This window comes from Musa acuminata, chromosome BXJ1-1, assembly GCF_036884655.1.
Source record: "Musa acuminata AAA Group cultivar baxijiao chromosome BXJ1-1, Cavendish_Baxijiao_AAA, whole genome shotgun sequence".
Classification (NCBI taxonomy): domain Eukaryota; kingdom Viridiplantae; phylum Streptophyta; class Magnoliopsida; order Zingiberales; family Musaceae; genus Musa; species Musa acuminata.
This window is the reverse complement of record NC_088327.1, coordinates 10,308,006-10,322,152: the sequence shown is the minus strand read 5'-3', so window position 1 is coordinate 10,322,152 and position 14,147 is coordinate 10,308,006. Positions and strand designations below refer to the sequence as shown.

The window sequence follows — 14,147 nt, the reverse complement described above, 5'->3', positions numbered from 1 at the left end:
ACAGTTATTTGCTGGACAACGCGGTCACACACAATCGTCGAATGGAAAGGGACGTCCATCCCTGATCCGTGTCTTACCCGAAGCACCGAAGCCGAACCAGCTTGCCCGACCCGTCGTTGTCCCGTCTCGTACTTTTCTTTTTCTTTTCATTTAAATATGCCCCACAAGAAATCCAATCCCGCGTCGTATATCAAAAGCGCGAGGCACTTGAGGAGAGAGAGGGAGAGCAAAAGATAACGAACGGGTTCAATCCTTACCTTCCGCGCCAAAACATTAAAAGCCGCCGCCCCCGAATCCCTCCATCTCGCTCGCTCTCTCCCGTGCTCGCGTCTTTCGTTTATTTTTCCCTTTCTTTTCCTCTTATTATTTTCTTAGGGCAGAGCGAAACCCTAAACTCCTCCGCCGCCCCGTCGTCGAGATGTCAGCAACCGGCGCGGACACCAAGCCGGAGGAGGGGGAGACCGCTGCCGTGGCGCCCGCCGCTGGGGAGGTCCTATACTGCGGGGGTACCAACTGGGACATGCTGGGCCGGATGGGGGGCCCCAATGCTGCGAACCTCGTCTCCCCCACCAGGCTTCGCCCGCTCGTCGGCGTCGACATTCGCTTCGTGGCATCTGGTTGTAGTGAGTGCCGCATCCTTTCCCCTTTGTCATTCGGTTTCCTTCGACCCATCCACGTTAAATTCTGAAGGATTGTTTACTTGAGATCTTACTTGATGCGCTCTGGATAGATTGATTGTGATGTTCGTGGTTCTGGATGCAGGACGGATGTGCGTTGTCCTTATTTCAAAACGCTCGTTGTCCTTATTTCAAAACGCTTGTTCTCCCCCACCAGGCTTCGCCCCAACGCTGCCGTGACTCTTTTCTCTCGTTTTGCTCATATTTCAAAACGCTTGTTGTCCTTATTCGTAGAAAACGACGCCAAAAAGGCTCCGTCCACAGTGATACAAAGGACGTTTATGATGCCTTTAAAACTTTTCATTTTTAGAAGAGTTTTTAACTTAAAATTGAAGAATGACTTAGAGTGAATATTTTTATGGTTTGATATTTGAACTTATATACAATGCAGCGTGTTGTTGTTTTTTTTACATCTCTAACCTATACCTTGTCCTGAAGTGAAGAACTCAATGCTTCATTTCTGGTTGCGGTCAGATTGAGATATCATTGTGTGGACCATGATGTCAGAATACTTGCTACTCAGTTTTTTACTATTCCATCATGGAGATATTGTGACTTAAGACTTAGAGCGGTGCAATCTTAAGAAGACCATGATGTCAGAACAGGACGAAGGCGCGGGTGTTTGAATTCACCAATCCACGTCAACTCTGCCAGTCCGTTCTCCTCCGTCTCCTCCATTCCCATCTTCGCCGCCGACGGGCCATCCGAGCCTCTGCCTTCTCAATCAGATCCATCTGACGATAATGCTGATTAATTGTTCCCACTGCCACACCCCGCTGCAGCTACCGCCGGGGGTGTCGTCCGTGCGATGCACCATCTGCAAGTCCATCTCCTACGTGTCCAATTCTTGGGGCGTCCCAGCGCCTCCGGAGGCTTCTCATCCCCTTCTCCCTCCTGGCTCCCTCCCGCACCCGTCGCCATCGTTGGGGCTTTCGCCGCCGCCGAAGCCGGGTGGCGGTGAGCTAAAGAAAGCGGTGATTTGCAGGGTCATGGATCGGGATGGCGGGGCTATCGCCACCACCGAAGCCGGGTGGTGGTGAGCGAAAGATAGGGTGGTGAGCGAAAGATAGCCCCGCCGCCGAAGCCGGGTGTCAGTGAGCGAAAGAAAGCGGTGATTTGCGGGGTCACGGATCGGAACACGCCAAACGAGCTTATGGGGTGTATAAATGATGCCAAGTGTATGAAGTACCTCCTCATCAATTGCTACAGCTTCCCAAAATCCAACGTCATCATGCTAACAGGTACTACTATGATCTTTCCTATCACCATTCACAACAACAGTCGATCAATCGGTCTCTCTCAATTTGGTTCGTTTGGTTCCAGCCATAATCATTGTGAGCATAATCCCTTATATAAGCTTCTGTTTCTGAGGTCTTTCCTAGAAATTGAAGTCATCTATACGAAGCATGTTAGTGGACGTAGTTGTAAACGTGCAGTTTGTCTAGAGCTTAAACTCTGGATTGGTTGTGGATCTACCAGATAAATATCAATTACCCAGGTAATTCGCTATGCCGATACCCGGTTCATTATTTCAAAAAAAGGGGAAATTATAGTTGAATTAGCACCCCTAACATGAATGATTAGAGCTTGTCAATCTTCTTCCTCTGTTGGATTTGTGAAGGATAGCCTCTTGATTGGTGGACTTAGCTAGGACAATGGTGAATGAATATTAAGATGTTGCATATCAAAAGGAAGGGAAAAAGACATGGGACTGGTGCCTATGAACTGAATCATGAGTTGCGATCATAGATCGGAATGCCCAGAGAGCTAGTAGATAATTCCATGAATCAGACAGAATGTTTACCATTAGTTTATAACAAAGGAAGAATTTGTTCAAAGAAATGCTTGTGGCTGTGTATGTATGTATGTTCATCACTTCCATAATCTCGATTCTTTTTCAACCATTATTGGCATCAGATTGATAATCACTTTAAGTGGTGAATAAAGCAGCTTTTTTTTTAAAAAAAATTTTGCAAAAGATAATTGTGCTTTTCTTGGCACATCTGCTTTGGTGCAAAGATGAGTATTGTAGACTATCTTGCTTCGATGACATTTAAGCCCATTTTAAACTTTAGGGCATATACATTTTCATTGTAATTTTTAAATAGAAACCTGTACTTGTTAAGCCAGTTCGTACTTGTCACCTGGAATTGTTGTATCCTTGTTTCCTAAGATATGAGATTCTTCCAGCAGTTGAAGTCTATCACAACAAGTAGAAAAAGTTAATGGGTCCTAGCTCGTTATGTTAATGGGTCAATGCAATGGTGTAGTCTTCTTTGATGCATGCTAGAGAAAGAAATGCCATATTGATGAAAGAAAAATCTCACACACCAATGTCAAAGAAATCGATAAACCGTCAAAGATGTTTCTCAATGTCAGTCAAATCAAGCAAAACAGATGTAAAACATGTGCATAATCAATGACAACAGAAGACACTTCAAGTGCAAGACACAAGGTACACATTACGGAGATAAAGGTTTTGCATAAAGACGAGCATTAAAGTATGTTCTGTATGGACAATTACCGCAACTTGTCTTTCTCTGCTCAGACGAGCGTTAAAGGATGTTCTGTGCTTGAAGATGTAAAGTGGATGCTGCTGAAGTGGTGTCCTCCGAATGCTAATGCTGTTAAAGTATGTTCAATGGGCTGTTGCTTCTGGTGTTTGGAACGTGACACCACTGACTTTGTGGTAGGGTGTTTAAGGGAGGTTTTTGGTTCACGGGATGAAGAGTGCAGTGTGGAGGTTCCTCTTATGTTGCGGGGAGAGGCTGTTGTTCAGCATTCTGTCTTCAGTTTTGTCTCAATACAAGTTAATCTTCTAAGATTGCTGGTTGATGATGTCTTCCGTTCAAACAAATGTCCGAGTCTGCGGTCTAATAAACGCTGCAGCACTGCTAGATGAAATGAAGCTCTTGGGTGAAGTTCCAAGCAAGCCAAGTGAGTGATTTTCTTCTTCATTACACCTTCCTGTATAATGCTCATTTTGCATAAATGTAATATTTGGTGGAAGTATGCTCATTTACTTAAGATTTTTTTTGTTTGTTCATTCACTTGTTGTTGAATTGAAGAAAATATTCAGCTTACTTTTATTTGTAGGTGCAAGAAAGGTGTTAAATTCTGAGCTTTGGCATGCCTGTGCTGGACCACTTGTATCATTGCCTCAACCTGGAAGCCTAGTATACTATTTTCCACAGGGACACATTGAACTGGTTCTTTTCTTTCTGATCATCTCATGTATTGTGGATACGGATTCTTGTCTTGTCTTTATATCATCTTTCCTGGAGATCACCTAGCTCGGAATCTTCGGCAGCAAAATGACATTCAAAAATTTGCACAAGCATTTGTTAATAGAAAAACAGACTTCAAATTTCTTGTCTTATTGATATTTGTTGTGATTTGACAAACAGTTTTTTCTCTGTCCAGAAAGTTTCTAACAAGCCTAGATTAACACTTGAGGGATCTGGGTTAAGAATGAAAGACTAAAATTTTGGTAGAATGGCTTCTTCTGCATGTTAAAAGTTTCAAAATTTTGATTCCTATTATGATCGGAACGCCATTGATAATCACATATGTTAGGCTGGATTAAATGCAACTCACATTTAGACATTACATATCCAAACTAATTTTTATTGGTTATATTTGGCTATTTTTTTATTTATGGGATGGATGTTGTCAAGTTTGCTTGAAGCCATCATTTCTGAGCCAAAATATCATTCTTTGGTTTGTTAATTATCTTCTGGCTTCTGGTCAGGTGACTTCTTCAACTAGAAAAATAGCAAACTCACAGATTCCTGCCTACACATATCTCCCATCTCAATTTATGTGCCAAGTTCGCAATGTTACACTACATGTGAGTATAGTAGGTGATGTTGGTTTCTACTATTTCTTTATTTAAAATATTTCTGAATACTTGCTTTTTCTAATTGGCACATATTCGTAGGCTGACAAGGAGACGGATGAAATATATGCTCTGATGACCCTTCAGCCAGTAACTTCTGTAAGATTTTCATTTTGCTTCTTTGAATTACATATTTTGATACTTATGTTTACATTCTTGGAATCAGATTTCTCTTATAATAATCATTGATCATCCCTAGACAGCTTTTATGTTGCTTTATAAAAGACAGAGAAACCAAAGTCATGCTAGTTTTCTTGTGAATTGATGTTTTTCCCTTAGATGTTGGAGATTGAGTCATAACATATTGTAATTCTACGTCTGTGTGCAAGTTAATCTTGTTAGTTATAATGACGCTTCTCTTTTCTTGTGGGAGAATTCGATTACCACTCATTTGAGTTTGAGAAGGTTAAATTATAAGAGTGCAGCAAAAAAGTGTGCATTTGTTGGTTCCTAATATTGTTCTCCAGGACTTGGAGTTGAGAGAAGATGTTTACTAGGTGGATAAGACCTGAGTGCTTCACAGTGACTTAGAAGCTTGCATTTGCAATGCACCACTTCATGCAACACTATGATGAAGATATGATGGCATTATAGTGAAAATTAAAATGTACTATTTGAGCTATTAGTTCAAGGGAGGATTCGTAATAGTATTGTGATTCTTATCTTTCTCTTTTCCTTTCAGGAAAATGATGTCTTTCCTATTCCAGATCTAGGTCATACTAGATGTAAGCACCCAACTGAGTTCTTCTGTAAGATTTTAACTGTAAGTGATACTAGCAAACATGGTGGATTCTCAGTACCTCGAAGGGCTGCTGAAAAGCTATTTCCACATTTGGTGAGGAGTCGATTAATTTTCTGCTGACTTTCTATTGGACATGCCTTTAAACTTGCTTATATTTCCCAGGATTATTCAATGCAACCTCCAAATCAGGAACTTATCATCAGGGATTTGCACGATAACTTGTGGACATTTCGACACATCTATCGTGGTGGGAGGATAGGCATATTTTGAGTTACCATTACATCCATGGTTTTATACTTGCTAGCTAGTTCCAACTTTCTCATCTTAGATGATTTCCTGGAAATTCAACAAATGGTTTAAGCAGAAATATCCTGCATTGTTATGTCCCATACTCTTGTGCTCACAAATAAGCATTTTCTGCCAATATAGAGTTCCACCATTTTGCATTTATTTATATCGATACAAATGTTGTAAGTAACAGAATGCTTTCCTCTTCTTTCCAGGACACCCGAAGAGACATCTTTTGACCACTGGATGGAGTCTGTTTGTGGGTGCAAAAAAGCTTAAAGCTGGTGATTCTGTTTTGTTTCTCAGGTAAAATGGCAGAACATGAGGAAAATATGTTTCTGATTGTAATTATATTACAATATGATCTTGGTATTGGCTTTTCAAATCCTAGAAACTTGGAAATTATTGAATGATTGTTCTTTCAGTGCTTTAAATGTTGTATTCTACAAGATCATAGAAGATATATAGTGTAGATTTCTCATAGCCAGTGTCCAGGTTCATAAGATATATAGAGTTATTCTCCGAAGTTCTTACAGAATAATTATCTTGGTCATTTCAAAGTTTATCTATTCTATTCTTATACGAACAATTGGAAACTAACATGATATGTGCTGGTTTTTAAGACAACGTGAGGGTTCAAAAAATATTTTCCCAAGGACTTCCTATGATTATGCTGTTTTGGTGATGTCTTGTTAAAATTTTCTTCCTTCCAATAGTATCGCTGAAATTTCAATTACTATGAGTGTGAAAGTAACAAATTATTGACGAGTTCAGGTTGGCAAAAAAATCAAAACTTGAGTTAGGTATGTGCCTTAGTCAGGACAATATCAAACATACCATAGAACTGCCACATCCAAGAGCCCAGATATGAATCATGGTCAGTGTTGTAGGTTGAATAAATTCTGATTTTTTTTATATATTCTTCTTTTAGTCAACTCAAACCTTACCTTGTTGGAAACAGATGAACTGTTGAGATGCTGGTTTTAGTTTGAAATGTTTTAGTAGTTTGCTAATATAATTAATGTAAGGCTTGTTGGTAGTTATTTGATGGCACGACCTGCTTAAGGTGGATCTATGAACACTTTTCTGACTGCATAGGTTTTTGAAGATGATTTCTGTGTCCATGTCACCCAATCTTGACTAACTCTTATTGTAAGTTTGAGATCAAGCAATGTAGGTCCCTGTCTCCTAATGATTTGAGGCATTTCTCTAGAATAAGGCTTGCTGGTTTATCCATCCATAGTGTTGCAAAACCTTCTTTGAAGTCTGGTAGAGATTTCTTTATCAACAGTTAGCTCTTCTAGGCTGATAGCAAATTTACTATAGTTGTTCCCACTTCCCAGTCTCTTGTGCATGTGAACTCCAAAATGTCCATTTCTAATCAGTGTGTTATATACCCTATAGAAGGCTTTCTGATATTCTTGATGCACAACTTAAGGAATAAAGGGTTTGCAGATCCATTATAAGCTAATCCATGCCATCAAACAATTATAGAGGAGTCTTATGAACAATTGTTGTACCAGAAAGGAAACCTACTGAAAATTGTGTAACTTTATAACAACGGCATCTCCTGTTAGTTTCATTTATTCCCACAAACCTGGTTTGATTTGGATTTTCATTTTATATATCATATGAAGTCAACTTACAATTTTGTACTAATCTCTTCTAAATGAATCTGCACCAACCTGGTCTCATCCTGATTATTGACTCAGAATGCAAAGCATACCTACTGGTCCACATTTTTTATAAAATTAAGAAAGCACAAAGATTTGATCTGAGTGAGACCTCGATCCATTCAACCAAATCTAACAGTGACCAAGCAATTATGATCTGCTTCGATCAAATGCCTGAAGGTGGAGCCAATCTGGTCTTAGAGTGAGGGTTGTATTTGTTGGAACATACATCTGAAACAATGGAGCTGTTCTCAGATCTGTTTGTTTGTCCCTCATCTAGGTTGGTTCAGGTCTGTTGGATGGGTTGGAAAAAAAATGTCTCCCCTACGAAAAGTCATCAATTTGTGAGAAGAAAAATCCGAAATGATTTACTCTGTTCTTTTCAGAATTTCTTATTAGTGCTCAAGTACGGGGAACAAGGAAGCAGGCATTCCCATGCTTCCTTTATTAGATGCTTGTTATTATGTGAAACCAGAATGTAGGCATCAGATATTTTTTATTATCGTCATTATGCTAGTCGGAGCACAATCAAGCCTTGGGCAGCTTGACACATGAATAATGTATAGCAAATTCATTTAATTGGAATATATTGGAAGTTTATGCTTATGTAGAAGGTCATATGTTAGGAATTGCTATTTTAATAGTTGAAGATTTTTGGTTTTACTTGATGTATATACATGCACACTTTGAATTGCTGTGTGGGGCTAGTTCGAGCATTTTAACTTTTGGAAAAAAAAAATCATCACCAGAAACTAATGAAATGTGTAGTGCATGCAGGGATGAGAACTCGCAGCTACTCTTGGGTGTTAGATGTGCCAACCGTAAACTAACAGCCCTAACATCATCTGTACTTTCCGCTGACAGTATGCATATTGGTGTCCTTGCTGCAGCAGCTCATGCTGCGGCAAGTAAGAGCCCATTCACTGTGCTCTATAATCCTAGGTACATTGTTTTGCTCTTGTTTGATCACCATGTTTTAAAACTTTGAGCTATTTTTGTTCTTGATTCTTGTTTATTAATATTTCTTTGTTTTTTCCTCAGAGCATGTCCTTCTGAGTTTATAATTCCTATGACCAAGTATCATAAAGCTGCATATACCCAGGTATCAATTGGGATGAGATTTGGCATGATGTTTGAAACTGAGGAGTCAAGTAAACGCAGGTTGTTTTCCTATCATCACTTTGGTGTCTTGCTGTTGATATGGTAGTTGTTGTTGTCAGTTCAAGTATAGCAATTGTTCTATGGGATCAAAGCATAAATATTCATTAGTTTGTGATTTCGAGTATCAACCGTAATAGTCATGTATGTAATAATTTCAAGTTATTTAAAATCAGACATAATGGTTGGTACAGGTCAGTTATTACCCGTCCAATTATAAACTGGTATGGAACCAACCATTTCTAGTTCATACCATTGTAGCGGGTGTACCAAACTGTGCATAGTATTTATTGATTCAATCATGAACCAATATTATTGTTTAGTATTGTTTCATTCTACCTGGTATAATTACCATACCAAGCATACCAACCAGATTTTAAAGTTAAAACAGGGTGTACTGAGTGATAGACCTACTCCATGATCACCTACGTTCAATTTCAAGATATATTTTTTTCTTCTTTTTTTTTCTTCATTTCTTTGCCTCCTCATATATGTTCTTTCTTTCATGTTCTCTCTCTGTTCCCTTCCTTTGCCACTTCCTTTTTGCCATTGCATCACCACCATTGCCTCCTCCATCTTGCCCCATTGTCATTACCTGCTCCACCTTGTAAGGGTTGCTGCCTCCTGCTTGACCTCTGGTAAGCCTCTTCCTCTTCAACCAAACCTTTCTTCCTCCCTCCTCTTCACCTCGTTTTCTCCCTGCCCTCTTTATCTCCCTACTTCTCTCTGGTCCATGTCAGACAAACACATGCCAAGCATCAGTATGTCGATACATATCGGAACCATACTGGTCCGGCTGCTGATTGGTAGTAGCACCAGACTGTTATTTTAGGCCTTGATGATTTCTGTAATGAATCCCATGGTTCATTGTTTTCTCTGATGAATCTCTTTTATTCTTTTGCCACTGAATTTGTTATGATGAAAATTAGGAATTTCTAAATCTTCAGAAAAGGCTTAGTTTGACCTATTGGTTCAGACTGCCAGTGATATATTTTTACTCACACCTAAGTAGACCAAAATCGAACTTCTATTTCCACTGCCCTTAGGTGCTCATTATTTGTCAATCACTATTGCAGTGCTATACGTAGTTTATTATGATGCAATATGTCCATTGATTTGACTCATAAGAATTCTCTCCAGGACAAGAAATCCAATTAACTGTATATGCTATCTTTATTATTGCTTCCAAATTGCGTTAGTTAATTTTGCTTAATATGCAGAAGCACAAGATATAAATAAATATAGCTTCTTTGGTTTTAGCACATGGCCATTCTCAGGCTGTCTTCTTTTTGAGGCATATGCCTTCTTTTCAAAGCTGCCACTTCTCCACCCAACAGAACCTAATTTACCATTATAGACGATGCCCTTCGTTTGGTGGAAAGTTTATAGATTAAGTTTGGAAGAAATCTTAAATAATTTTCTTTAGTGGAAAGTTGATACATTCGTTTAATTAGGAAATTATAGTTTTCTGAACAAGCTTATAGGTAATGATATGCTTAGCTATTTTCCTACTGCTTTGCCTCGATGACCATGGGGAAAATTTCAAGTGATATGTCTATATGCTTAGAAGTATGGGTATGTATAAACACGAGTTTTCATCATGCTGCCTAAATGTGCTCGACAATAATTATTTTCTTTGGTGCTTAAGTTCTACAAATTCAGTAAACTCATTATGTACCATTTATGGACCTTTTTTTTAATAGGAATTAACATCCTGAAATGTGTTGCTTGTTCTTGTAGATACATGGGCACAATTGTAGGTATCAGTGATTATGATCCTGTCAGATGGCCTAATTCAAGGTGGCGAAACCTGCAAGTGAGTCAGATTTTGCTCATGCATTTACAAAAAAAGATCAATGTTGATGATTGAAATTGATTGACTTCTCCTTTTGCACTAATTTTGTGTTTCCAGGTGGAATGGTATGAACATGGTTATGGAGAAAGACCTGATAGGGTCAGCTTATGGGAAATTGAAACCCCAGAAAGTATTTTTGCATTTCCTAATGTAACTTCAAGTTTAAAAAGACAATGTCTTCCTGGATATGTAGGTGAGTGTTTTCATATTGCTTGGAAGAGAACTCTTTGTGGCTTTTCTTGTTTGTAACCTTCAGTGACAAAGAAAATTGCTATCACGTTGATTTCTATGTGATTTTCTAATCGTAGCACAGGTGGGAACCAAAGATTGATGTAGAACTTGTTTGTGAAATTCTATTCTCATTGCAAACACTTTTTCGCCTTGAGATATATAATGTGATCTATCCAGCCCATATTTTGGTTCCTAGGAATTTTATTTTGTTTAATAATGCACTAAAATTTTTGTCAAATATTTTATTTCAAAATATAGCACAATATAACTTTTCCTTTTTCTGCGGACACCTAGCTAGAAAGGACCAGGAAGCCTTTAGCCCTAAGATTTACTGGAATAGAAGATACTAGTTTGATGTGTGCCGTGGAAATGTTTCCGATTAGTTATGTTCCTAATTTTCCTGCGTTCGCTATAGTACCGTTTCAACAATCATTGCATCATGAAGTGTAATTTATTTGCACCAGTGACATTTCTGGTTAGCAAAGAATCTGACAATGTCAAAATGTGGTTGTTATCATGCAAAATGCACTCCACTAAAATTTCATTAACCAACCACAGTTAGATTGTGTAGCTAATGATAAAGTCAACAAAATAAAAGGTATGTATGTGCTCTGAGGATTGGTTTGACAGTAGCCTAAACTTATATTGGGATTACAGCAGTCAGTAGACTATGACCTCAAGGGGACAGCTGCAAATAAATATTGTTCCCGAGGGTACATGTGCAAGTTAATGCTTTGATGGGTCAAATATGTGATTCTTTTCATAATGTCATACTGTTCGGTTTGTAACATCCTGATTATTTTGCTTATGTGTTGCAGGTCCTGCAATAAACAATCAGTTTGTAAATTTGAACCCATTTACAAATCCAACTGAAGATGGAAATGTCGACACACAGCACTTCCTCGCTGGTTTTGGGTCAGAAAATTTTTCGAGGCTTCTTAACAAGCCTTATAATCCTGATTGTGATGGCCTGCTTGGACATCACCAGTCCATATATGCCGGTATTTTGCAGAATGTTAGAAGCTGTGAACTCTCAAGAAGTTTCTCAGTAATTATGCCAGCACTGCATACAATGGGAAGTTCTACTCAGCGGGAAGTAGTCACCACAGCAGCAATGCAGCAGAAACAACATTTCTCTACAGCTGAAAATGCTGCAACTTCCTCTGCAGATTTATCTTCGATGGCAAATTCCAACAATTTTGAGCCCACAGAGACATTTCAGCTCTCTTGCATTTCGGATTATGGAACACCCCAGTGCATCACAACAGATATTCAAGAATATTTTGGCACACAATTAAACTCCCTAGGTGATGAGCTGCTTGTCCAAGGCATCCTTTCATCTGAGGTTCACGACTTAGATGTTCAAGGAGACTGCACTGTGTTGCAGGGTGTCTCTAACTCATATGGGATAATGGACTTGTTCGAGGAGAGTAACAACCAGGGTAAGACAATTGGCAATCTCCATTTTGACCCTAGCATTGAAAGCATGGATATGTGCCATGTTCCAGGTGCAGCCATGGACGGCCTCAGTCCAATAGGATCTTCCAGGTTTCACATTACTTCAACAAGAATGACAGACTCAGTATTCTCGCTACAAGACGTCCCTGACAGCTCTGCAGGTACATCATCTGCCATCATCGCTACGAATGATTGCAGCTTATACCGAGGTTCCCGGAAGCAAGCATGTCAACAACCTTTAAGAACATACACTAAGGTGGAGTACTAGTTTCGAATATTGGAAATACTTCAAGAATAAACAAAAAAAATTATCTTTTTTACTAATAAAGTGATGACATCTTTGTTGAACAGGTTCAAAAAGTAGGATCTGTTGGAAGATCAATTGATGTAACACGCTTTAGTAATTATTATGAATTGAGATCTGCAGTTGCCTGCATGTTTGGATTAGAGGGACAACTGGATGATCCACGTGGTTTAGAATGGAAGCTTGTTTATATAGATTACGAAAATGATGTTCTTCTGGTTGGGGATGATCCTTGGGAGTAAGTGTTGACTTTCCTTTCCTTTTTTCCATGCAATTGCTTTGATTCATTAATAACCCAATAGGCCCAATAAGATTCTTCTTTTCTGAAATATGTTTTAATATTATTATTTTTCTTCAGATCTTTGTAATTTGTATATAATGGTGATTTGGTTTTCGCTATATTCTTTTTTCCATCCAAATTTAGTCTTGTGGTGCAAACCCACAATTATGGAAACTTGAGAGTACCATCATGTGAATCATAGAGCTTTTGGTTTCAAATGTTTACTCGGTCACTCAACCTAGTGGTTAGCTTTCTAGATCAACTTATCTTTCTTCCCAGACAAATTTGACTGAGCTACCCTACCCACATTGGCTTATTGATTTACTTACACAGTTATTTTTTGTCTTTGGATTCCTTTCCATTTTAAGAGTAAAAATAAGGGTGTGCACTGACGAGCCATGTCAAATTCTGTTCCTTAAGGACCCTTGTTTATATAAGCATCGCATGCCAATTCAAGAATATTGTGCTGATGACTGAATCACCAATGCAAGTTCGACTATTCAATTTGGTTGCGTTTGTTGCACCAAGTCATGCTTCTTGTATGGTGAAGCTGCCAGAATGAACTAGTCTTCCTCCCCGAGCTATGAAGCTGGGGAGTCATGGTTGATTGCATGATTTCAGCAAAAACAGAAAGGAAATTTCCTGCCATGTCATGGTCGATAGCGTCCTAAACCATCTTGGTTGTCCTCTGATGGGATAAAGGTCCTCTCCAGGGCGCTGAACTATGGTAAGTGCAGCCTTGTTGTGCCAGAGATGCATGGCTAGTGGCGTCTGCATTTGCTTGGATGGCCCCAAGAATCCTTGTTGTTGTCTATGCACCAAGAAAGGAGGAAAATACTGGAAGTGGAGAAAATTATAGTGGCATCTTTAGGGTACATAGTCATAATGGTTCCTTGCACATCTTTAGTCCATTGCCATTATAATTTTCTACTTCCTCTCTGTCTGTCGCTCTCTCTGAACATAGTTATTGATAGTGTTATTAGGACAGCCATTTTATACCACAATTTGAGTATCTTGGTATCATTGCCGAGAAGTACATTTCAAGCATCGTTTTATACGGTGCCAAAGCCAATCTGAAAATGATAATCTCATTGGTGTTTTAATCGGTTGACCGTCAAGTCTTTCATTACTCCATGTCTTGCTCATAAAATATCCACTCAAGGAATGATATAGTTCAAGCAATATCATGTCTCTCTAATTGCTAGCAGTTGATTGCTTCTCTGCACCCGTAGGGAGTTCATAAACTGTGTCAAATGCATCAGAATTCTATCACCTTATGAAGTGCAGCAGATGAGCCAGGAAGGCATGCAGCTGATGGATGGTTTTGCATGTACCATCAAGTAGAAGGAAAGGCACCTCTCGAGACATTGCTCGTGATAACCATGCAACTCGGAGAATGAAGCAAAGACATCTAATGTTTCCCAATGAACTATTTGTATTTTTTTCTCTCCCATCCATCTTGTATATTATTTGCTCTTTTTCGTTCAAGTGAGAAAAGGTTATGCTTATTGAATGGGTTTAATTGGTGTGGGTTTTAGCGTAAGCAGTGGTTCCCTACTGTTATTTCTTACCGAAGAAAAGAA

At 39.0% G+C, this 14,147-nt stretch overlaps 1 protein-coding gene across 1 annotated transcript; it reads left to right on the top strand.

Annotated features, from left to right (window-relative positions):
- Window positions 1-203: 203 nt before the first annotated feature.
- LOC135672327 (auxin response factor 11-like) lies at window positions 204-14,113 on the top strand. The gene is made up of 15 exons (XM_065180788.1): window positions 204-623; window positions 763-3,614; window positions 3,774-3,886; window positions 4,429-4,527; window positions 4,618-4,674; window positions 5,258-5,410; window positions 5,480-5,564; window positions 5,821-5,911; window positions 8,056-8,220; window positions 8,320-8,439; window positions 10,177-10,252; window positions 10,349-10,484; window positions 11,341-12,236; window positions 12,332-12,522; window positions 13,797-14,113. Exons 2-15 carry the CDS (start codon window positions 3,512-3,514, stop codon window positions 13,906-13,908), a joined length of 2,397 nt encoding a protein of 798 aa, XP_065036860.1. The 5' UTR covers window positions 204-623; window positions 763-3,511; the 3' UTR covers window positions 13,909-14,113.
- Window positions 14,114-14,147: the final 34 nt, after the last annotated feature.

Bases quoted from the DNA above. Each gene is read 5' to 3' on its own strand.
- LOC135672327 (XM_065180788.1), top strand. From the start codon at position 3,512: ATGATGTCTTCCGTTCAAACAAATGTCCGAGTCTGCGGTCTAATAAAC. The intron at 5,411-5,479 runs GTGAGGAGTCGA...TATATTTCCCAG, and splicing joins AAAAGCTATTTCCACATTTG to GATTATTCAATGCAACCTCC. The intron at 12,237-12,331 runs GTGGAGTACTAG...TTTGTTGAACAG, and splicing joins CTTTAAGAACATACACTAAG to GTTCAAAAAGTAGGATCTGT.